The sequence below is a fragment of the Macaca nemestrina genome, chromosome 12 (genome assembly GCF_043159975.1).
Source record: "Macaca nemestrina isolate mMacNem1 chromosome 12, mMacNem.hap1, whole genome shotgun sequence".
NCBI classification, from domain to species: domain Eukaryota; kingdom Metazoa; phylum Chordata; class Mammalia; order Primates; family Cercopithecidae; genus Macaca; species Macaca nemestrina.
Genome location: NC_092136.1, coordinates 53,518,459 through 53,542,421, shown reverse-complemented (window position 1 = coordinate 53,542,421; position 23,963 = coordinate 53,518,459). Strand labels below are relative to the sequence as shown.

Here is a 23,963-nt window from a genome sequence, read left to right as displayed (position 1 = left end):
CCCGGGGGGGTGGGGCTGCCTAGCCTCCTTCTTTCCCTGGGCTGTGTGAGCAGTGGTCACTGTTTCCACTGAGGCCTGAACTCCCTGCTCCCTGGGATGCTGCAGCAGCTGTTTTGCCAACTCCAGGAGCAGGATACCTCATGCTTCTGTGGCTCCCTAGCTCTAGGAAGGAATGGGCTAGCAAGGCCTTAGCTGGGCAAGGAAGATGGCAACAAAGCAATTAAAATGATGAGCTGCATCCAGCGCTCTCCGCCTCTGAGCTGGCCCCACCTAGAGGCTCTGTGTGAGGGCTGCATTGCCCACCGTGTTCCCACTGAGCAAATGGGGCTCTCTTCTGGATACCAGTGGTCAGCTTGTTCTACCTGCAGCCCAAGGACCCCTGTCTTCGGCTGTTTGGCCCCAGGCAAGCCAGTCAGTGTTTCTTGAAGCTCTCTGAGCCAGACATGTACTGCCTTTCTCCATTCACTGCGTCTCTCCCGCTTGGCCCACAGAGGGAACTGGAGAGGGATGTTTCAACCTTTCACTCACCACACCTCTGTTTACGGAGTGACAGAATTGAAACAGCCTGGCCAGCACTGGCTTGGGACCTGGGGATGGTTAAAAGTCAGGAATCAGCAAGGCTGGCCAGGCCTTCCAAGGGCTGAGGGCCTTACTTCACTTCCCTCTGGCTCTGCTAGAAAATGCTTGCGGTGGAGGGTTCTGCCCAGCCCAATTCTGGCCCCTTTTGAATCCTGTTCAGTCTTCTTCAGGGTGAGTCCCTTGGCTACCCATTTTGAGAGGAGTCAAGGCCCATAGATCTGTTCTCTCCCCCAGCCTCATTTAATCTTTGCACTCTGCCCCATTTTTGGATAGGTAGAGATGTGGCCATTGAGTGAAGTGCCTGGCATGGGCATTACTTGTTCTCAGAGTGATGGAGCATTTCCTCTGGGTGGGTTGGGTGCTTTCATAAGGCTACCGGGTCACCACACTGTGCCTTGGCCATCACTGAGATACCTCTGCATTCTGTCTACCATTCAATGCCAGCACAGTGATCAGGGCCACATAGAAAGTACCTTCTTCCTTCGCCCCATCCTACCAGATACCTTGTTGTATCTGAATGATTTTTTGATTTGGGAATCTAATGGCAATGCTCTTTGGCCTCAACATTTCCCACTAGCAAAGAACGCTGAGTCCACCCTGGTCTGGTCCTGCACAGCCACGGGGGATGTCTGCACATAAGACTCTGAAATCCATGCATACTTCCACGTCTGTACATAGGGGCTCCTTCACATTTACACCAAGATATCAGTACAACAAAACACGCAGCCCTCAATGACCTTGCTCATCAACCTTTCTGGAGTGGAGCTACAGGGCAGGCATGCTTGCACAAGTCTATACAATAGCCCTCCCCTCAAATACAGACAATAGCTGTACATGTAGGTGCATCTGTGTTTGACCTTCCTCCCTGCCTCTCCTTAACTTCCTCTCCATCTTCCAGAGGAATATCTTGATATGGGAATTGAGCTGTGAGTGCACATTTGTTTACAATGTGGCATCTTTATCTGAAGAGGATACACTGGTTCTCTGCTGAGTCAGGCTTAAGAACCTCCCTCCTGATTTTCACTGACGTTAAATTCTTCTTTTCCCCCTAATCTTATCTTCCTGATAACATGCAATCCAAGCAAGATGTATCAACTTCAAGCAAAATGAAAGGCCTTTTTCTCCATCAAGGATCTTGTTTACTTTTAGAGAGAGTAACTTTTCCATCCCACCATGAGTGGCAACCCATTGGGTTGATTTGTTCTGAAAACTGGGCAGCCCACGCCTGGAAAAAGGAGAACTTGGGGACTATATTTTCCCTTAAAAGGCCCTTGGTCTGCTTCTGCAGATCTGTCTGTGGTCCTGGTGAGCATCTAAAAGCCTCATAGCAAGGGACAGTTCCTGGGGGCTCCAGGGCTCTTATCATCGTGCATGCAGGTGACACCTGAACATATAACCATGGCATCTATCATTCCTGTGTGCATGGCACACACACAGACATACACCTTCAGACTCACAATACCCACCCGTACTCTCCTAGACCTACCATACATGGTGACACCTGTACTTATGGCCACTATGGTCATTACTGTACACATATGCAGAGCACTACTTTTTGTCCCATCCTGAGCCCACTCCAGGGGATAAAACAGAAGTTGTCGCTTGTCCCTGGAGAGCTCATCCCAGAAGCCAGGTGGGTGGCCCCAGGTTTGATCCTGCTCAGCCAGGTCCTCCTCATCCTCCAGCACTGGTCCCTGACAGAGTGGCATTCACAAAATGTGACGGACGTTTTCAGTGTCCGGTCTGAGTGGTCCAGGTTCCCCTCCCAACCCTCCTCTTCCTGAGCCACCTGCACAGACACTTTCTGAAGAGCCGGGTGGCATTATGTGCGAAGGTGCCTCTTCCTTCCATCCACTCATTCGACAGCCATTTCTCGAGTGCCTATTTTATGTGGAGTTCTCCTCAGTACGGGGGCTGCAGCAGTGAACGAAACAAGCAAGGACCCTGCCTTATGAACTTCCTCTCACCTCACTTCCCCGACTTCTCTCACAGAACCACACACCCAGCAGCCAAAGCTTCCCACTAGGTTTCCAGGACTTCTCATTGCAGAGGTTTAAAGAAGCCTTGGGGGAGTCAAGGGTGCCGCTTTCCAAGGCCAGGCCAGCACAGGGCCCTGGAGTACCCCTCCAGGTGCCCGCAGGTCATGGCTGAAGCTGTTCTCTCTCCTTTTCTCTGTGCAGTCTCAGTCCAGGATTCAGAGCTGATTTACAGATTGGGAATGCAGTTAGAAGTCAAGCAGACAAACACAGATTTACATCTGCTGGGGATTTGGCAAATGTTCTAGCCTCTCAGAAAGCTCCTTTGCTTGTCTGAAAAATGAGGGTAACAACGTGTACATCATAGTATTGCAGCAAAGATGAGGCGAGCAAATGTGTGCCGCAGGTCTGAGCACTGTGTCTGGCAGGTGGAAGGTGCTCAGTAAATGATAGTTCTCTTCCTTTAGAAATGATGGTTAAATGAAGACGCTTATTTTCTCAAAAGATGAGTAAAGCGATCTGGCTTGAACACTTGGTTCTGTACTGCAACCACAATCAATAGAGCCCTTTACAGCATACAAAACACTTTCATATACATCCCATTTGCTCTTGTCACCTTTGGAGGAAGGCTGGGAACACATTTTCATGCCAATGTTTAGATGGGGAAACTTGGACTTGGGGAAATTACATTTTGATAAGTCATGTAGGTGGTAAATGTCAAAGCCAGAAGTAGAATTCAGATGTTTAAAATTCTGTTACTCTGCCAAGCACGGTGTCTCATGCCTGTAATCCCAGCACTTTGGGAGGCCGAGGTGGGCGAATTGCTTGCGGCCAGGAGTTCAAGACCAGCCTGGCCAACAAAGTGAAACCCTGTCTCTACTAAAAATACAAAAATTAACCTGCGGTGTGGTGCACACCAGTAGTCCCAGTTTCTTGGGAGGCTGAAGCATGAGAATCACTTAAATCCGGGAGGCAGAGGTTGCAGTGAACCAAGATCACACCACTGCACTCCAGCCTGGGCAACACAGCAAGACCCTGTCCCCAAAAAGAGAATAAATAAAATAAAATTCTGTGACTAACACTGACCTCACCAATAGTGTCTAATACTTGTACAGTAGTACCCTCCTTATCTGCAGTTTTGCTTTCCAAGGTTTCAGTGACCTGTGTTCACCCATGGTCCAAAAATATTAAAAGGAAAATTCCAGAAACAATTCACAGTTTTAGATTGCATACCATTCTGAGTAGCATGATGAAATCTCACAGCATCCCACTCCATCATGCCTGGAATGTGAATCATCCCTTTGTCCAGCATATCCACGGTGCACTCGCTACCCACCCATTAGTCACCTTAGCTGTCTCAGTCACTAGGTCAAAAAAACAGCATATCTAGGGTTTGGCAGTATCCACGGTTTCTTGCTTCCACTGGGGGCCTTGGAACGTATCTGCCATGGATGAGGGGAGACTACTGTCTAGCACTTTATAGTTTAAGAAGTGTTTTATGTCTGTGATTTCATTACTCTCACAACAGCTTATGAACTAAACAATAGAAGATCTCTTCTTAGAGTTAAGGAAACTGAAGTCAGAGTAGTTGGATGGTTTTCCTGAGATCACACAGCTGGGAAATAATTAGTACCAATACTCAAATCCATGATTCCCTGAAGAAAGAGCTCTCTTGCTGATATCACTGGCCATCTTCCCAACTATCACAGCTGCTGCCCAAATCAACAAAACCATAGCCTGCAATGGCCAACCTCTCCTCCTATGACCCATATCTAAATTATTCCTGGGCTAGGCTATACCAGCTAACTAAATATAAAGTTTGTTTGCTTTGAGCTAAAATCTCATTAACTCGGGCAGTATGGTAACATGGTTATCTTGTGCTGATCAAATAAATGTTCAGATTGGCAGATCTACATCTTTGATTTTTTTTTATAGGAAAATGAATTAGTTTAATAAATGCCTTTTGGTATATAGACTCTTTCAAATCATTGGGAAATCATGATAAGAAAGTGTTCTTAGGGTGGAAGAGCTGGAAACCTTAATGGGAAAAGAACGTAAGTTATTCTCATGTTCTCTTTGGGCACAATAAGTATTTTCTTTCTTCTTGTACTTTCAATTCTTTGTAGAGTGAAACAGGGTCTGAGGAAAAGGGAGTACTGAAGCAATTATGGTTCACAAATATAGATATACAGATAAGAAAAAATTAGATAAATCTCTAGGTTCGAATGTTCTTAACCTTTTTGTTTTAGCCTAGCTCTTAGTCAGTGCTTCAGTGTTAAATTCATAAAGAAAAGTAGAAACCATTCGGATATGTGTGTTGCTAACTTTTCCATAGACTACATTTGGTTGTCCCATGGATCAGGGTGGGTCAGAGAGGCTGAGGTTGTCCCTGTCCATGTCCTTTATTCCCCCTGAAGGATTTGGAGTCTTCTTAGGAGCTGCTGGCTGGGCACGGCCTTCCCAGGAATGCCCTTCATAAGCCCATGGCTAATATGGCTGTCTTCAATCTATCTAGGCTCCAGTGGAACAGTCCCACTTGTTGAGTACAAAAGAGAGTAAAATGTTTTGCCCTTTGGAGGAAAAGCCAAATCCTCATTTAATGTAGAAACCAAAAAAAAAAAAAACACACACACACACACACAACAGAAAACCCTAAGATTATGCATGAAGCATTCTTGTTGGGTAGGACATTCTGTACTTTCACAGGCCCCAGGTTTGGGCTGGCCAGAGCAGCATTCCCAGGCTGTGGAGCTGGGGGTCCAGACAGCCTGTTCCTCTAAGACCCAACATTGTTGCAAATAAGGTCATCTGTTTCTCTTGGTGTTTGCCCAAGCTTTTGGCTTAAAATCATTTCCATTCACAGAATAATGATTTATTAGAAGCTGAGGAAAATGTTCAAGAGAAGGCAGGTCCCTTTGATGTGTTGTTTTGTGCTGCCTGGGGCAAATTTTTGAGCAAATATCAATGGACTAAACTATGGTTGATCTTGTCTTTAAAAACAAAACTATCGGCCGGGCGCGGTGGCTCAAGCCTGTAATCCCAGCACTTTGGGAGGCCGAGACGGGCGGATCACAAGGTCAGGAGATCGAGACCATCCTGGCTAACACGGCGAAACCCCGTCTCTACTAAAAACACAAAAAATTAGCCGGGCGAGGTGGCGGCGCCTGTGGTCCCAGCTACTCGGGAGGCTGAGGCAGGAGAATGGCGGGAACCCGGGAGGCGGAGCTTGCAGTGAGCTGAGATCTGGCCACTGCACTCCAGCCTGGGCGACAGAGCGAGACTCCGTCTCAAAAAAAAAAACAAAACTATCTGGTGCTGGTAAATGTGGGGAGAGGGCAGGGGATGAAGAAGAGGACAAGAGACAGGTGCTTTCCGTTGGAGGGAGGGGGTGCGTACTGGGTTGTGTTTGGGGCACCTATACCTAGGGTTGTTGTTTCAGAACAACCCGGAGGTGAAAGAATCCTCCTGTGATTGGGTAGATTAGGATTTATGGGGCTGATTGGGCTGTATGCCTGGGTTTGAGGTGAGCAGGTGGTCTGCAGCACTTCCCCCTGCATCTAAAATGGTAGAAAGACTGGATTTAATGTGGGCCTGCGATGGAGGGCCCCTCTGAGACAGTAGGAGGCTCCCTGAAGAAGCGATCTATGGTCAGTGGGACATGGCTCCCTGGTTCTGACAGAGCTTGCTCTTTGGAGAAGGCTCCAGTGGCTGAAGACTGGTAGCAGAGAGGTCTTACCCTAGAAAAGGATGGGGGAGCCTAGGTGGACCCTAGCCCAGCGACAAGGGTAGACTTACCCATGGGTACAGAGGAGTTACTAAATTCAGTCTTTCCTACTCCAGCCATAGCATCAGCTCGGCCTCCAGAGTTCTGCTCATTCCCTGAGGAGACAAGCCTGACAGCTGAGTGCCCTCAGGGAGCCCTTGCAGGGTGATGTAACGGGCTTGGGTAGAGCAGGGCTTTCTGGATTTCAGTGTCCAGATTCAGGCAGCAGAGAGTGGGCTGTGAGGAGTTCTCATAGGGCAACCATGTCATGTGTCATCTAAACCAGGAGACTTCTGACAGTGAAGGGGGCACTGTTAACAATCAGGCTTGGGGCTAAACAGCAGTAAATCAGAACTACCCCCACCTCCAGCAAACCAGGCTGTATGGTCAGGCTAGTCATCAGGCTATAATTAATGCTTATTTGAAGTTAATAAAATACTGTTTACTAGTATCTGTGATGCTGACTGAATTGCAGACTTGATTTGCCATCAAATCCCTGGGCAACTTATTTGAGCCCTGAGAGTCCATGTAAGTTGAACCCGGTCACCCTCTTGTAGGAGAGAGGCTCCCTGGGTGCAGAGAGACCCCAGGTGGTCTCCATAAGGCAGCACACTGAAAGCATCAGCAGACCTGGCTGTGGCCTTGGGCAAAGCATTGAACTGCTCCGAGCCCAAGGCCACATTGCAATGGAGATCATCCCTGTCCTGCTTATGTCACTGGGATTCTTTTTGCTTTGATATTTCATGAAGATCTTTTGGGATGTAATTCTGGCCCCTTCTGACAAAGCCTTGGCTGCTAGGTGGCGTGAGGTTCTCTCCACTGTGCCTAAACAAAACTCTGTGACAGCATTTGTCACAGTGCAGAGTAATTTACTACCACGCCTGCCTGTAGGCTGACAGCTGTTTGTGGGCAGGGACACATCCACAGCACCAGCTCAAAGCCAGCCCTATACCCTCAGGGATCTTAGTGGGACTGAAGCCCTTAGCCCTTCGTGGCCCCCTGAGCTCACCCTGCTTTCTTGGCCATTGCAGGTGGATGGTCAAATCGGAGAGAATGACATGAACAAACGGAGGCGGAAGGGCTTCAATAACCTGGACGAGGTTTGTGTACACAGTGTGGGTTTAAACAGAGGCTTGTTTCCTGACAACCAGTGGCCACAGGCGGCCTCACTGTGATAGCAGCCTGGCCCTGTTCCTTCCCTCTCTCATGAACCACTGGGTTCCAAACTTGGCGTGATGGAAAAACAGTTGGGGTTTTGGATCTCGCTTCACTATTTACTAGCTATGTAACCTTGAGAAACACAACCTCCCAGGATGTTCTTGTCTGTAACATGCAATGATACACTTGAAATACATGAAACTTTGCAGGACTTTTAAAGATGAATAAGATGAACGTGGTATCTGATACATGCTAATCAATATACAACCACTATTAATAGTAAATAGTAAAGAGGCATCAGCACTCCCACTTTTCTCCCAATCATCATTTGTATCCTTTTGCGTTTCCTTTGCTTCTAGTCTTTAAGGCAAATGTCCTGGTGCCCACAAGTGCCACCTTCTGGTGAAAGAAGAAAATTACAGGTTACTTTGTCAAAGGAGAGCCTGAATCTCTCACCTGCTTCTGAAAAATTGATCAAGCGGAAGGAGTATCAGTTCCTGCTTCCCTGGGCAGCTTTTAAAAGAGACCTGAGATATACACATCATTTAAAAAAAAAACCATTCCAACTCCATAAGCATGCATATTGTCAGCGAAGTGTGGGATGCCAGCTTTCGCCAGCCTGCTGGCTGACCTCAAAATGATGACACAGAGGCATGAGGGATGAGCTGTATAATACATTGATATCCGATGGATAGGAGGTAGAAGGGACTTTTCTACTGTTTATGGTCAAAGAGTTTTTATTGCCGTATATTTGCTGACATGGTTGTTCATGTCTGACTTGCTGCATCTCACAACAGTGAGCTTTATAATAAATAAAGTCATGAGGTTCACCTTGGGGAAAGCAGCAGCCAGCCAGTCAACCCATTATCTGTGATGGTCAAAGGGAAGCACTGACAAAGGAAAACAAGTTCAGTTCACATCTTAAAATATCAACAAACCCATTCTACCCAATGAGTTCAAAACACCTTGGGTTGAACATTTGCCTAGAGCTTCTTGAAGGTGCACTTCGAGAAGCACTGTTGCTTCTCCACCTCTTGGCTGTGGTGTAAGCAAGAGGCCAGCAAATAGAGACACAGAGAGGAAGCAGAGGCTGCACGGGGCTACAGACACGTTCCATTTCCTAGATTACGGGTGTTGGCTCTCTAGCTTCAGGACATGGGATTTGCTCTTGCCTGTTCCCAAGAAGCTTCCCTTGGGTACACTTTGTCTCAGGCAGTCTTTTCCTGCCTTTCACCCGTGGCTTATGTAAGGGTATGTGAGTGTTGTTTCTGTTACTGGCAAGACAGGAGTTGGAGTGGGAAGAAATCTGGTTTGTGTCTACCCTTTCTGAGATGGCCCTGGACAGTCTCCTAGGGCAACGGTTTGCTTAAACTCAGTTTTAACAAAGCAATATTCTTTCTAAATTCTTGCTACTCAACATGTGATCCAAGATCCAGCTTAGGGGAGTCTTGTTAGTCAGCAGCTGGTTTCTTGCTAGAAGTACAGGCTTTCAGGGCCCACCCCAGACCTACGGAAAGCAAATCTGCTTTTGAGGATTGATTTCCTGGTGATTTGTAGGCCCGTTGATGTCTGAAAGTGCTGGCCTATCTGGCCCACTGTCCTGGGCCAGGTCTTGTACAAACAGTGATCACTCAAGTAAGCATACCCCTTCCCACTCAAGCCTGTACTGTTGTGCACAGTTACATTTCACTTTGAAGGAGGGTGTGCCTCTTCAGTTTGTGTTTGTCCGATACTCAGAGTGGCTCCACATAAAAGGTTTCCATGGGGCTGCCACACCTAGGGATCTTTTTTAAAAAATTAACTATAGCTTGCCTTTTCTGGTGAATTTCTTCTAAATGAACACAACTTTGTTGTCGTGAGAATGTCTCTTCCTGTGAGGGACATTCCTGGTGTCCTTGGGAAAACTTACTACCCATTTGCTGTGGCAGCACCATTTATACTTCTGAGGCCTGTGGGAGGAGATACCGCAGTAAGGGGGAACAGACGTTCTTAGTAAACACTGGTCATTTTCAATTTTTTACTGTTAGCAGATGAGCTAGAGAAATCTTTTTTTTTTTTTTTTTTGAGACAGTCTCGCTCTGTCTCCCAGGCTGGAGTGCAGTGGCCGGATCTTGGCTCACTGCAAGCTCCGCCTCCTGGGTTTACGCCATTCTCCTGCCTCAGCCTCCCCAGTAGCTGGGACTACAGGCGCCCACCACCTCGCCCAGCTAGTTTTTTTTGTATTTTTTAGTAGAGACAGGGTTTCACTGGGTTAGCCAGGATGGTCTCGATCTCCTGACCTCGTGATCCGCCCGTCTCGGCCTCCCAAAGTGCTGGGATTACAGGCTTGAGCCACCACACCCGGCTGAGCTAGAGAAATCTTATATGGAACTCCGTTTTATAAAATAGCATAACCAAATGACCAAGGTCTACATCACCACCTATAAGTCACGTTGATATCATGCACCCCGCTGTACTGGAATGAGAAGATCATTTCACCTCAGTGGTGTCCTTCCTGGAAGTCTAATCATGAGAGAACATCAGACCAACCCAGATTGAGGGGCTTGCTATAAAACAGGTGCTCAGTACCCTTCAAAAAGTGTCATTCTGTAACAGAAACTGTTAGAGTTTGTAGGAAACCAAGGAGACAGGATGATGAAATGCAGTGTGGGATCCTGGATTGAATCCTGGGACAGAAAAAAGATATTAGTGGAAAAACTGATGCAATCCGAATAAAGTGTATAATTTAGTTAATAGTATTGTGCCAATGTTAATTTCTCAATCTTGATGACAGGAGCAATTATTCCAGATTTAACACCGCGGGCAGCTGGGTGAAGGGTATGCAGGGACAGTCTGTGCTATCTTTGCAACTTTTGTGTAAATCTAAAATTGTTTCTAAATTAAAAGTTTTCTTTAAAAAGATAGCAAAAATAGAACAGGGCTGGTTAAAGCTGGGGGTGGTTACAGAGGGGAGTGGAGAAAGATCTCCAGAGCCCAGGCCTTGCCTGAGTGACCCCCAACCCTGCTTCCTTCATTGTCCCCCCGCCCCCGCTCTTCTCCTCTTCTCAGCCAGATGATGTATTTTTGAAAACCATTTTGTTCAACACTTCATGATTATATTTGGTTTTTGCAGTAATCATGTGAAATAGATTACTGTTCTCACTTTATACATGAAAAAATGTCACAGAAGTAAAGTAAATCGCCAACATCACAGGGCTAAGAAATGAGAGTCGGGATTCAAACCCCAACCGCCTGGCTCCCAAGCCTAGCTGTGCTCATCCTTTGGAAACCTGCATCCCTCCTGTGAGCATTGCCTCTGCAGGTGGCCCTGCTGCCTGTGCCTCCCTTCCTCAGACCATGGAGGGAGCCCTTCTGCAGGAAACTAGTCCCACATCCTGAGTCCCCAAGTCTGCTTTCTGATATCTGGATTCCAGGATCCAACCATCAGTGTCCCGTTTCAACCTTTGCAGCCTTCAAACTTTTCCAGCCGTAGCGTGGGCTCCAATCAAGAGTGTGGGAGCAGTAAAGAAGGTGGAAATCAGAACAAAGTCAAGTCCATGGCGAATCAGCTGCTGGCCAAGTTTGAGGAGAGCACTCGGAACCCCTCACTCATGAAGCAAGTGAGTCATGTCAAATATTCACTGGACTGACTTCCTGGTGACTTTTCAGCAGGAATGTTCTGGCTACTGGTAGACTTCAGATATGCCAGCCAGGCCTGGTCTCAAGGAGACTCCTTCTAGATCAGGAGTCAACAGACTTTTCTATAAGAGGCCAGATAGCAGTTTTTTAGTGCTTTGGAAGCCTTACTGTCTGTTACAACTCTGCCATTATAGTAGGAAAGCAGCAGTAGACAATACCTAAACAAATGAGCCTGGCTGTGTTCCAATAAAACTTTATTTACAAAAAACAGGAGCAGGCCAGATATGGCCCATGGGCCTAGTTTGCTGATGGTTGTTCTGCATTAAATAAATCCATTCCCTAATTTGGTTTTGCTTTCCAACCATGACTTGGTTTGCAGCCAATTTTGAGATGATACAGTTTGAGGGAGCTTTGAGAGGCTGGCTGGCTGGGAAAGTACAAAGTCTACAGTGAGAAGATCCATCCAAACCAGAGGAACTGAGTCCGAGCTCACAGTATTGAAGGCCATCTTCCCAGGTGTTTCCTGGCCCTCCCCTCTCTCCCTGCACCAGGGTCAGCCTGGCAGGGCTGTTTTGTCTGATGGGGGTCAGTGTGAGGTTGGAGGAGACGGAATGCTGCATCAGGCTGTAGGCTTCCTCCTGACTCTGGCTCCGAGGTCTGTGCCTCGTGGTTCCGTTTGCTCCCCTGAACTTCCTTTAGGGTGCTGTTTTCACATTACAGAAGCTTGGGAAAAGAGATTTGGTTTTTCTGTGGTGAACGCCTGTCACATGACAGAATGAGACTCTATAGTTAATTAGCTTTAGAGGCAACCATAGATGTCTCCTTAGTCTTGATGTGGACTGTGTCCCTCCTGGGAGAACTGACCTTCTCCAGGAAGGGAAGGGATTTTATTATAAGGGGTCATTTCCTTGAGACTTGTAATTCTCCACAAATTGTCTTGATTGCCCATTCTGGAGGCTTGGTCCCTCACAGTCCCCAAGTGCTGATGAGGGCTCAATTCCATCGGAAGCACCAGAGCATCCCTGTCCTTGAGTGTGCAGGAAGCTCTTCTGTTTCCAGGTGGACTCCCGGGCCGGCCACCCTGGCCTGGCACGGGCTCTGACAGTGCCTGCTTAAGGCCCTGTGTCTGAGCCAAAAGCAAAGCCACCCTGGGATTCACACATTGTCCATGAGAAGGGGACTCCAGGACTTGCTGTTCACATGGACAGGGAGCCAGGGCTCAAGTTTCCCAGCTGGGCCTGGCTTGCAGGAGCTCAGCCCAGTGCTTCCTCTGCACTTGCAAACTTTGTCTCCCTGCTCCTCTTCTCTCCTCCTTCTGAGCCTCTCAATCTGACTCACCTTTTCCTTCATGTCTCCTGTGGCTGCTTTTTTGGACTCGCCTTTCTTCTCCCAGGAACGCTGTGTCTCAGGGATAGGTAAGCCCGTCCTGTGCTCTTCCTCTGGCCCTCCTGTTCACTCTTGCTGCCTCAAGCTGGAGGAGGCCACACCCAGCCCATCACCTCCTCTGAAAAGGCAGGTAGGGCTCCTTCCAGTGGATGCTGTTTTGGTGAAGCCAGAGGGGACTTTGATCCAGAGGGGTGGGGTCAGTGGCTCTTCCCACACCACAAGTAGAGCTGATTGTAGATTTTCTGGACATACCTTGATGTCACCACACTTATAGGTAAGAATAACCAATGATGCAACATCACAAAATACATGTTATTGATCCCTTAGCCAGTCAGAGGTATCAATTGACCAAATACCATGTTCTCAATGGTGCCGCTAGGGAAAAATAAACTGTACCACAGGATATTTTGTATGATGCCCTATGATGCTAAGCATTATTTGCAGACCATTCAAATAGGCTGATTTCCATATCAATGAAAAAGTGATGTTGGAATGGGCCCAGGTGGCCACTTGGCTGGACCCATTGAAGGGGTAAGGCTGGGATGTGGTAAAGGCCTTCCTGGTGCCAGAGTAGCTGAGGACCTGCATAGTGGGCAGGAAGGCAACTGGCAGTCACGGAGTGTGGCTTATGGCAGGTAGTGCTCCTGGGTTTGGAATCTGAACCAAATCACTATCATTGACCATAAGCCACAAAGTTGTCTGGTCAGCATTAGGATTTGTGTGTTGCTCCCAGGTGGTGGAGGTTGAGTAAGGTCGGTGTGAATACAATGCCGCAATTTTATGTCTGTCTGCCTCACCTGCGGAGCTTTTAAAAAACTACCAATGTCTCATGCCCAGTCCAGAACAATCCAATCGGAATCTCTGGAGGTTGGCCCCAGAATTGGGTCTTTTTTTTTTTAAGTACCCTAGATGTCAATATGCAGCTAGGATTGAGAACCAGCATTGTAGAGGTTTTGATTCAGGGGCTGGGGGTGAGGCCCGGGACCGTGTGTTGTGAATGAGGAGGCCAGGAAATTTTGCTGCAGGTGGTGGAGAGTCAACACCTGGGGCTGGTTTGGAATCTTACTTAGGGTTGCACCTGGCGCGCCCTTTGTCTCTGGTCTTCATGGGGGATCCCTCATGGCGGGGGGTGTGAAAGGGCCACAGTAGGGAAGGAAGCTTAATTTTCCCTCTTTCCCAGTTCCCTTCTGTGGTCGTGACGGGGCATGTGCTCAGAGAGCTCAAGCAAGTGTCTGCTGGCAGCGAGTGCCTGAGCAGGCCCTGGAGAGCCAGAGCCAAGTCTGACCTACAGCTGGGTGGGACAGAAAATTTCGCTACCCTGCCTTCTACCCGCCCGAGGGCACAGGCTCTTTCCGGGGTGCTGTGGCGGCTGCAGCAAGTGGAGGAAAAGATTCTCCAGGTGAAAGACTCACTGTTTGCCCTGTCTCTGTCCACGTCTGGGTGACTTCCTTTCTTCCCCTCCCTCCTCCTACCCAGGTGGGTTCCTCCTCCCTCTGCCCATGCCCTGTCTCCCATCCTGCTGTATGTGGTGAGCAGACAAGGCCCCCGGCTGCCTCCCTCACCCACTTCTTGGAAGCAACTGTCTCAGCCTCTGTCACTCTCTTTTCTTTCTCCTTTCTCACCTTCACTGCAGAAGAGGGCTCAGAACTTGGCCAACAGGGAATTTCACACAAAGAACATTAAAGAGAAGGCGGCTCACCTTGCCTCCATGTTTGGACACGGGGATTTCCCGCAGGTAAACATGGGGCTTTCAGAGCCCCCAGGAACCCAGATGTTGGACATCCAGCCAAGTGACCTTGAATCAGGCTCTGAGCTCAATTTTCTCCTCCTTCCTCCTTTTATAGCATGAGGAGCTATTTGTTTTTCAAGCCATCAAATAACACAAGCTGGCATCTAAAAAAGACCCAAATGCAAAGATTCAAAATAAGTAAATACATCAAGAGAAAGGGAAAACTAAGACAGGAAAGTAAACTTAGATCAAGAAAGGCATTACTAAACAGAAGCACAAGCCAGTAGACCCTAGATATTTTCCAAGCAGGCTCTGAGCTTCCTAAGGGTCAACACAAAGAGGAAACAGTCATCAGTTGCAGAATCACAGTGCCTTTACCCAGTTGCTTGTGATGTTTTTGAGTGGGAGAGAAATCTCCCTGTGGCCCTGATCAGGAAGATACTGAATGATGAGGCCAACCATATGCGGTAACTGGAGCTCTACTTCCCCATGGGATAAATTCAAGCCAACAAGAATGGCTTTGCCTTAGAATTAGGAAGTACAGCCTCCTCCAAGCCAGGTACTTATTTGGAAATTTGCGAAAAGAAGAGTGTGTGCTCAAGAGGAAATGAGTTGATAATGAGATCCTGCAGGTGGGTGCATGTGTAAAGTCCTCCCTCCCTCACAGCACGCCTGTCCCTAGAACTTACCTCTCTGCTGTTTTCACTTAGTCTCCTTCAGACCTGCATCTTCTGCTACTTGGTGGAATCATTGGTGTGGGAAGGATGCTTTACACTTCGTTCATTTTTAGGATTCCACATGCCTGCCAGGACGCTAGCACAGTTGCCTGCTGCAGCTATAGAGGCCCCTGCTGTGGCCACCTGCCCTAAAGCAGCCCAGGGTTCTCCTCTCCTAAGCTCGCAGCTGCTACCTCATACCAAGCTCCAGGGTGAGGGCTTTGGTAATTGGCGTTGGTGTCTGAGGCGGATGTAGGCAGGAACAGATTGAATCTGCATGAGCTATTTTGGTGTGACAAGGGAGCTGGAATAGTTGCAGCAGAATTCTGTATAACCAGGAGGCAGATAATCCTTTCTGGCTCCAAAGACAGGGGTTTCTGTGTTGTCCAGAGACATGGGTCTCCTTTCTTTGCCCCCTTGATTGCACAGGCATGGGACTGCATGATCGAGGCATGATGACCAGGTGTGACTCCTGGGATAATCCTTGTTTCTTCTATTTCTGTTCTGTGCAGAATAAACTACTCTCTAAAGGCCTGTCTCACACTCATCCTCCGTCTCCTCCCTCTTGCCTCCCGTCTCCTGATCCAGCTCCTTCTTCCTCTCCATCAACTATTGACTCTGCTTCTCCTGCCAGAAAGGTAGTTGTCCTGAACAATTTGCTTTCCCCATTGCCTGCATGTTCCCAGATGTTCTCATGCTCCACTTGACCCGCACAGACACACATCTTGAGCCTGGCTTGGCTGGAATAAAGATTTGTAAGATATTTTACAACAGTGCTGGATTCGATTTTGGTTTTGTGTTAGAGCACACAACACGGCAGAACAGGCGGCGTACAGAAGCTTGCCAAACAGGGCTCATTCATCCAGCAAGCATTAATCAGGGCCCACCATATGCCAACCTCCGTGCCAGATGCTGAGAAAACAGAGAGGGTAGTGCCGTTCCCTTACTACAGTTGAGATGGGAAATAGCACATTAGCATAGAAATAAATGACATTTTGATGATACCAAATATCACATCACATACTGCCGAAACTTGCCTGTTTTGTCCTAATAAGATGGCAATTTCACATGATAAACTTAACGTAACACCATTCATTCTATAAGAGGTATAAAGGGCAAGGTTGTAGGAATGGAGAGGGGAGAAGACTGGGAGGTAATACGGAGAAGGTAATATGGGAACTGAGTGACTGTTGAAGGTTCCATGGGGGGATTTTGCTAGAGAGAAGTTTAGGGCAAGGGCGTTTTGGAGAGGGGCTAGCCTGTGCAAAGGCAGGCAGGCAGAGCTTGCATGACATGAAAAGATAGAATGTCTGGTGTGACTTGAACTTGGGAATAAAAGCATTTATGGTGGCATGGAGAGTGGAAGTGAGCCCACTCTGTATAAAGGAATTTCATTTTATCCTCTGGGTCATAGGAAGCCACTGCAGGATCTACTCCGTTCTAGAAGGACGACTCAGTAGTGCAGAGATCGGCATGGAGGATGAGAAGAGTGGGGAGCTAACTTTGGTTAAGCAGTTAATGAAATGCACTCACGAACAATGATTAAGACTGGGTTTGGGAGTGCTTTTCGTGTTTGACTTGTCCTCCTGTTACCTCCTGTGTGGAGAACAATACCAGGCTGGGGTGGGAGACAGTCTGTCTTCTGGGAAGCCTGGCCTCTGGAATGAATGAATCTAGAAATGGGTGTGAAGCCTACCTCATGAGCTGTTGCTCATGGAGTAGGTTTGGAGTCTCCCCCACTCCACCCCGCCAACTGTGCTTCTCTGTTCACAGCCAGTGTGTCTGGCTCCCACCGAAGGCTCTGTGTGTCATGCTGAATGTGCCACTGCCAGAAGGAGTGCTGGTCTGTTTCTGTGCTGTTAAACTGGTGCACAAACCAGCTCCATGCTATTGCATTAGTGAAAAATTAGAAACTGCCTCTTGGTGTGTAATTAGGGGTCCCACCCCTGTTGGCCCCCACCTCTGTGAGGAGAATGGTGTAGGTAGAGTCCCTAAGAAAGGAACAAGGAATCTTACCAGCCCCTCCCCATCTGAGGCCCCCAATGTGAATGGGAAGCACCCCAGAAACGGGTAACACAGAGAAACACACAGATGATCTTCAATGCCACTGAAAATAGCCATGTTCAGCATATCAAGATCCCCAGCCACCTGCTCCAGGTCAGCCACAGGCCGGCTGTTTGACCTTAAGTCTCCTGACCTATCTGGGCCTCTTTACCTCAGTAAGAGTGGTTCTGGGCTCACGTTCCAGTGAGCTGTGTGAGTGGAGACAGGCACTTTTGTCATCACCGTCAGCAAGGTTGCAGGGTAGGCTTTTTGCCCAGTTAGGGAAAGGTGCCTTCCCCAGGCACATACTGTCTGCTATGGGAAAAGGTCATGGCACCCTTGGCAGGATGGTGGGAGGGGAGAAGGCACTTGGGCACAGACCAGGCAGTGGCTTGTGCGCGTAGTTGGTCAGCCAGGCCCACACCTTGCTTCTCTCTGGCCCAGCCCCCTCTAGCTGCCTAGGCCCTTCAGGGTAGGACCAGGCAAGGCCGTCTCTTGTCCCTGCCTTTCTCTCATCCCCAGGAAAGTCTGGCATGGTCACTGTTGGGGCCAGAACTGCTGCAAAAAAAGCCCCTACACCTCTGAAATACCCTGACTTGGTTTCCACTGGGCATTCGATCCTTCTAAGAGGGCGGGAGCAGCCTGCTGGGAGCATGCACAGCTGCTGGGTAAGGCAGAGATGCTTGCAGCCACTAAGCGTGTCCCCATCACATCATCTTCACTCCTGCTGAGGCCTTGCCTGCCGCTGTCTCTGGCTCTTCAGGCAGCCCTCCCCTGAAGATTCGGCTCCCTATCAGCCATTAGTTAATTTTCTCCTCCAGAAGGGAGGCCACTGCTGATCTGGCCTGTGGCGTGGCTGCTGGCCGTTTGCCATGCTGGTGAGCTCTTGCAAGAACAAGGAGGCACTGAGCGTTTTCGCAGCTGGGCAGGGGCGCCCTTCACTGGGCTGGGAGCTACCCTTTAGTCCTCCTGGGTCGGAAGAGCACTGAGCATTGCAAAAGGAGCTTTCTCCACCAGTGTCACTCCGAAAGCCAATGTGTGAACATTCATTCATTCATTCAACAAATTTATTTTTTTTTTGGCGGGAGGACAGGGTCTTTCTCTGTCACCCAGCCCAGAGTGCAGTGGTGCAATCATAGCTCACTGCAACCTCAAACTTCTGGGCTCAAGCGATCCTTCTACCTCAGCCCTCCACCCCTGAGTAGCTGGGACTGCAGACGTGAACCGCCACCCTCAGTAAACAAGTATTTACTGCATGAAAATCCAATGTTTAGGCACTTCAGGCTGTCAGGATATGCATCAATGAATAAGAGTTAAATCCCTGCCCTAATGAGGCTTACACCCTAGTAGCCTACAGCAATCAACATATTGTATCAGTAAATTATATAATGTGTTAGAGGGCAAGACACTATTTCCTATGAAAAAATTAGAGCTGGTGGTGGGGACCTGGAATGCTGGGGAGGGAAGGGTGGCGATTTTAAATGGAGTGGTTGGGTGGGGGCTGGAGAGCTCTTCCTGTGATCGTGAGAACTGAGCAGGAGCAGAGTCACAGATAAGGCAAAGGCTCAGGGAGGAGACTGGAGCCCAGTGTTCCAACTCCCAGGCCAGTGCTCTCCTGTGTCCTGCAGAAGCCACGTGTGCATGGAGGCCTTGTCAGAGGCCCAGAGGCTGTGTCCATGTAAACCCCCACACTCAGGGACAGGGAGGGCTTTGGGGTCCAACCCCAGATCTGCTTTCCCCAACTCTACAGGTTTGTTCCTTGCTTCTCCCCAGTTGTGGTAGAACAATTGCCCTATTTTTGTTCTTTTAAAAAATTCAATCTCCCAAGCCAGCATTGGTCATTAGATGATGATGTAATTGGACTATTTTGACAGCTTCCAACATCTTAATTTTTGGCTAATGTTTCTTTCACAGTATGGCTGGGAATGGTGGAGGAACTCTTAGAATGGACTCTTGGGCAAGTCACTTAGCCTCTCTGTGCCTCAGTTTTTCTGAGTACCTACACTTGCAGGCTCATGCAGGTCACACTGTGAGTCCATTTTAGGCAGCTATGGATGGAGTGGTGAGTTTCTAGTTTCAAGCAGTCTTAGAAAGGATATTGCCAGCCTCACCCATTGCCTTGACTTCCCTCCCTCCCCAAACTCTGCCCCACCATTGATTCAGCACTGGGCTTTGCACATGCAGAATTTGGCAGAATCACAACCTTCTTTGGGGAGAGAACTAGCTGTTCCTTAAAGTAGGTGATGACTTGGTGATAAACAGATTTATTCTATCCTGGTGCAGCTCAGGGAGCTTCTGTCCTAGAGCCTGGGGTCTTAATGCTTCTTCCAAACAGATTTTGGGCTGTTCTTTTTGCTCAATTGACCCAAGTTTGCCTGAATTCAGGGGAGCAAGAGGAAGAAAAATGCACGTGGAAACTGATGGTTAGTCCTTGGCAACTTCCTGACAGGCAGCGTGTCTCTGTTCCTGCCCTAGGGTCTTCCACGCCAATTCCGAGGATGCGGGAATAATCATCTCCTCATGGGAACTGACTTAGCCAAACTTACTATGAGGAGCACTTGTTACTCACAGGGATGCAAACTTGAGTTGCTGACTCCAAGACAGGGAGCCAGGGCTCTGCCTTCAGACTTGCCCACTCTCTCAGATTGATATTCCACTGTAAAATTCAGAGTGGTACTGTGGGTTTCTTGGCCTGAATGGTCACAGGGAGTCTTGAGGGCTCTCATGGGGAGCTCAGATCCTTGGCAGAGTCTGTCTTTCCAGGCTGTGGACTGTGAGACCTATGCCCAGTTTTATGTCCCCAGCACCATCCCATCAACCAGCCCTCTTCTGTGATCTCGGCTCCCTATCAGCCATTAATTAGTTTCGCTTTTCCAGAAGGGAGGCCACTTTGCTGATCTGGCCCATGGGATGGCTATTGGCTGCTGGCTGTTTGCCATGCTGGTGAGCTCTTGCAAGAACAAGAAGGCACTGAGCGTTTGCACAGCTGGGCAGTCGGGGCGGGGCGGGGGCTGGGGGTGGCCTTCACTGGGCTAGGAATTGCCCCTCAGTCCTCCAGGGTCAGAAGATCACTGAGCATTTTAAAAGGAGCTTTCTCTACCCTTGGGGGTGTTTGTTTTAAAACTGGATTTGCAGGGTTTACTCTAGAGATTTGCATAGTAGAAGGAAACAGGGAAATGCTGGGAAGTTTTGTCTGGGGCAATCTGCCTTTGATCTGGTAGGAGGATAAATCTCAGGGACAGGTCTCAAGGCTGCCTCCAACCTCACTGTTCCTCCTCCTATCCTGGGAATAGAGCTAGGCAACCTTTTGGAGGTCTCCTGTGTGCATCCCAGCCTGGGGGGTTTTAATTTGCAGAGTGCTGGTATGGAAGAAGGATATGAGTTTCAAATCAGACTTGAGTTCAGAGCACAAATTACTCACTGTGTGGCCTTGGACAAGTTTGTGAACCTCTCTGAGCATTAGTTTCTTAACCTATAAAATGGAGAAGAAAGCAGCTACTCCTGAGGGTAACTGGAACACTGCAATGTCCTAACCTATGCAAAATTCCTGAAGTGTCCTGTAAAGCTTCTCTTTCCCCAGTGGAAGAGAATTCTGAAAGAAATCTTATTTACCTAAAATGCATGTTGATCCCTCTCTTTCTAAAGGAAAAGAAGTCACCTTCAGGGTTCCATTTTCATCCCAGCCATTTGAGAACAGTGCATCCTCAGGTGAGTTAGAGCCTCCCTGAACTTTAGCTGCCTCACCTGCAAAGGGGGATTATCAGACCCACCTGCAGGGCTCTGGGAGTTAAGCGCAATGATCAGCAGCACAGTGCCTGGCACCAGGGATGAAGGTGGGCAGACATGTGCTTGTACTGGGAGCTCACAGCCCCTAAGGCCTCCGTCTTAGCTCTGAACTTGTAATTCCAGACATCCTTGAACATAGTGATTTGAGTTCTTTGCCTGCCCGCCTACCCCCAGCCCTGGGCATATGGCTGAGGAATCAGGTCCAACAGGCTGTCCTCTGATGTCTTCTCATCCAGGGACTCCTCAGTGAGGATGTCCTTGCCCAAGTGGACGCAGCAGACCCCCTCTGGCCCTACCTGTCAAAAGCTCCTCTTCCTGTGAGCCCTCCGTTCTGAGGCCCTGCACATTCTGCTCTCACTGCTGCCTTACCCACGTGGACTTGCTCGATGCTCCTGGCAGGCTGTATGGCGGAGCCAAACTCTTTGCAGGTGGCCAAACTCAGTAGAGAAGTGCAGTTGGGACACCTGGTAATCTTGGCTCAGTTCCAGGTGCAGGGAGGGCCGTTTCCATTGTTCTCACACAAACAGGGCCTGGAGACTGCTTTTTCCTGCATTCACAGTATCTGCCTTGTGCCAAGAATGTCAAGGTGAATAAGACAGGTCACTCAGGGAGTGCAAACTGAGGGGGAGATGGGCCAGCTTGGTGCAGTGTGAGGAACGCTCTGATATCCAGACGAGGCCCGTCATATTCTACGCTGGGGTCACAGGATCACTTGGAAAATGCCTCTTTGTAGAGGTCTAGCCATCTTCTGCAGTCTCTGGCATGGGTGCGTGTGAAAACAGCTGCGTCACCATGTTTCTATCTAGATTGGCTCTGGGGAGAGGAGGCAGGGAGCTTGTCCTGTGTGGGCCATGCCATTCTTGTGCAGCGGAAAGTGATTTAAGACAAGAGAGAAGTCCTAGAACATGGAAATGCAACGCTGCACAAATGGCCGTGCTTTGTTTTAATTTTTGTGGTTATGTAGTAGGTGTATATATGCATGGAGTATGTGGTATTTGAATATAGGCATTCAATGTGAAATAAGCACATCACAGAGAATGGGGTATCCATTCCCTCCAGCATTTATCCCAGTGGCCGTGCTTTGGACTCACTATCTGCCGAGTACCTCCTGCATGGCCCAGGTTCTTTCAGGAGTCTTTTCTGCAGCCCTGCAAGGTTGGTGGTAGTCTCTTCATTTTACAGATGAGGAAGCTGAGGCTCACAGAAGGGAAATGGCATATGTTGCAAGATGATTGCCCTCCTGAAATGTTCTAATTAATTTGCTGAAAAATAATTAGAATTCAAAAGAGGGGGGGAAGGTAATGAAAAACACCCAAATTCTTGAAAATTACAAGAATATTGAGAGATGTATAAAGGGTTGCAAAAGCACTCCCTTCGAAATTACGAATTCTTAAATTACTAATTACTAAAAAGCAGACTTCGAAATTACTAATTCTTAAAAAACTGGTGGCTGGAACATGATCATCTCTGACTAGATCATCAGATTGCCCAACTTTGCATTCAGATGAATTGTTCCCAGCCTAATCATAAGCTCTTCTCTTGACCAGCCTCCCCAGGAGCCTGGTGGCTTGCCATCAGTGCATGCTTCTCTTTGGTAGGAGCCACTGGCTCTAACCCTGAGGTCCACACCAGGATGACTTATCTGGGATTTCTCCATGAGTTGAGCATTTATTTCTCAGGATCCTGAGAACCTGGTGATTCCCCCAGTTGACTAGAGCAGTGCTACTCAAAGTGTGGTCCACAGGCAGGGACTGGGCTATAATCCCATGATAGCAAGTGAGAGAGAGTTAAGTGTTGGAAACTTGTAGAACCATTTGATACTGCCACACATTCAAGTGTGTGATCGTATTTCTAGTTTATTTTCTTTGTATCTGGAAATAACCAGCCATAATGGATTAAATATTTAAAAAGAAAAAAAACCTGTCATTAGCCGCAGGTAGTTTGAGGAGCAATGAGCTAGCAGAAGCCAGTTAGTTAGTTATATCCTCACTCTGAGAGCCGGTAAGGCCGTCCTGCTGTCAGGAAATAGAAGATAACCCTTGATGCCCAGGGAAACATTCACCTTCACATTGGCCTTTGGGGTAGGCTTCAAAGGCTCTCCCCTCATCCCGGGAGACAAGTTCTCCATCACCTCATTTCCCTGTGACCTCTCAAAGAAGTGCTGGTCTACCTCTTGGTGATTCTGGAATGCATTTCATCAGGTTGGAAAGGGCAAGTAGGAGACCCAATACTGATTTCCTTAAGGGTGCTTTCATTTTACTTAAAAAAAAAAAAAGAATGTCACCCTCTCAGGGTGGATGTGTGGGTGCCACAGGGAGAAAGGGGGCTTTTGGACCTAATGATAGGTGGAACCAGATGTGGTCTTCATCCTGGATCCCCTGCCCAAATGACCCAGACTGTGCCCTGTGCTGTAGGACAATGGAACAGCTCTGCAACTGCTCAGTTTTGGCAGTACCTCTTAGCAACCTCGCAGCCCTCTGCATGCTTCAGTAATGCCTCCCCAAGTCAGGGTTGCTCAGAAGCTCAGTGCACAAAGTGCTTATTAGCTAAGTGGTTAATAAGATCTCATTAGGGATTTGTAGTAAAAGCTCCAGAAAGTATAGTCTCTGCTTATTCAGGGAAGGCAGTAATTGTGCGTGGGTATCTTGGCATCACTGTGGTGCCTTTCTGGGAGAATACTGTGGAGCCAGTTCACACACTGGGCCGGTGGAAGCAGTCACACAAGGGGCTGGGCAGGTGGTGCTAAGAGTATAACTGACCTCCCTGACTTTCCTCCCCTCTTTATTTTGATAAAAGCCCAGGAAGTCCTTTGTATCCCCTATCTGAGTGGCCAAGTTGGGGGTCCCAGCAGGGGATGGAACATCAGGCAAACAATGACTTATTGTCCTGAGCTATACACCTGAACCTTTCTTGGAAGCAGGGGCTAAATTTCTTGGCATTTGTGGCCTCCTGGAAATGGCAGACAGTGTGCTTGGAAGCAGAATCCTAATCCCTCCCAGGTTGGGCCACAGTAGAGGCAAGGGTGGAAGGGGGTGCCAGGCCTGACAGCTGCTCCCAAGAAGTGGCAGGCTTGGTAAACTCTGATGAGGTCCCATCTGTCTAAATTCAAGGGATCAGACACCCCCAGCAAGCATGCATCCAGGTCCTCTGTAGGCCCCAAAGCCACACACATGGTCTGGAGTGACCATTTCAAAGTTACTGTAATGTTG

At 48.4% G+C, this 23,963-nt stretch overlaps 1 protein-coding gene across 36 annotated transcripts in view; it reads left to right on the top strand.

Moving 5' to 3' along the window:
- LOC105486894 (microtubule associated monooxygenase, calponin and LIM domain containing 2) overlaps positions 1–23,963 on the top strand; it is a 260,006-nt gene that overhangs the window by 134,676 nt on the left and 101,367 nt on the right. For 19 of the 36 annotated variants that reach the window (XR_003019230.2, XR_003019231.2, XR_003019232.2 and 16 more), the window contains 7 exons: positions 7,350–7,418; positions 10,926–11,075; positions 12,488–12,610; positions 13,661–13,879; positions 14,114–14,215; positions 15,438–15,563; positions 20,614–20,676. Coding sequence is in view for 30 of the 36 variants with exons in the window: in XM_011749977.2 (XP_011748279.2) it covers positions 7,350–7,418; positions 10,926–11,075; positions 12,488–12,610; positions 13,661–13,879; positions 14,114–14,215; positions 15,438–15,563; positions 20,614–20,676 (852 nt within the window). In the remaining 6 variants the exon portion in view is untranslated. The remainder of the gene's footprint in view (positions 1–7,349; positions 7,419–10,925; positions 11,076–12,487; positions 12,611–13,660; positions 13,880–14,113; positions 14,216–15,437; positions 15,564–20,613; positions 20,677–23,963) is intronic. The other 17 variants (XR_003019233.2, XR_003019235.2, XR_003019234.2 and 14 more) reach the window with 5 other exon arrangements.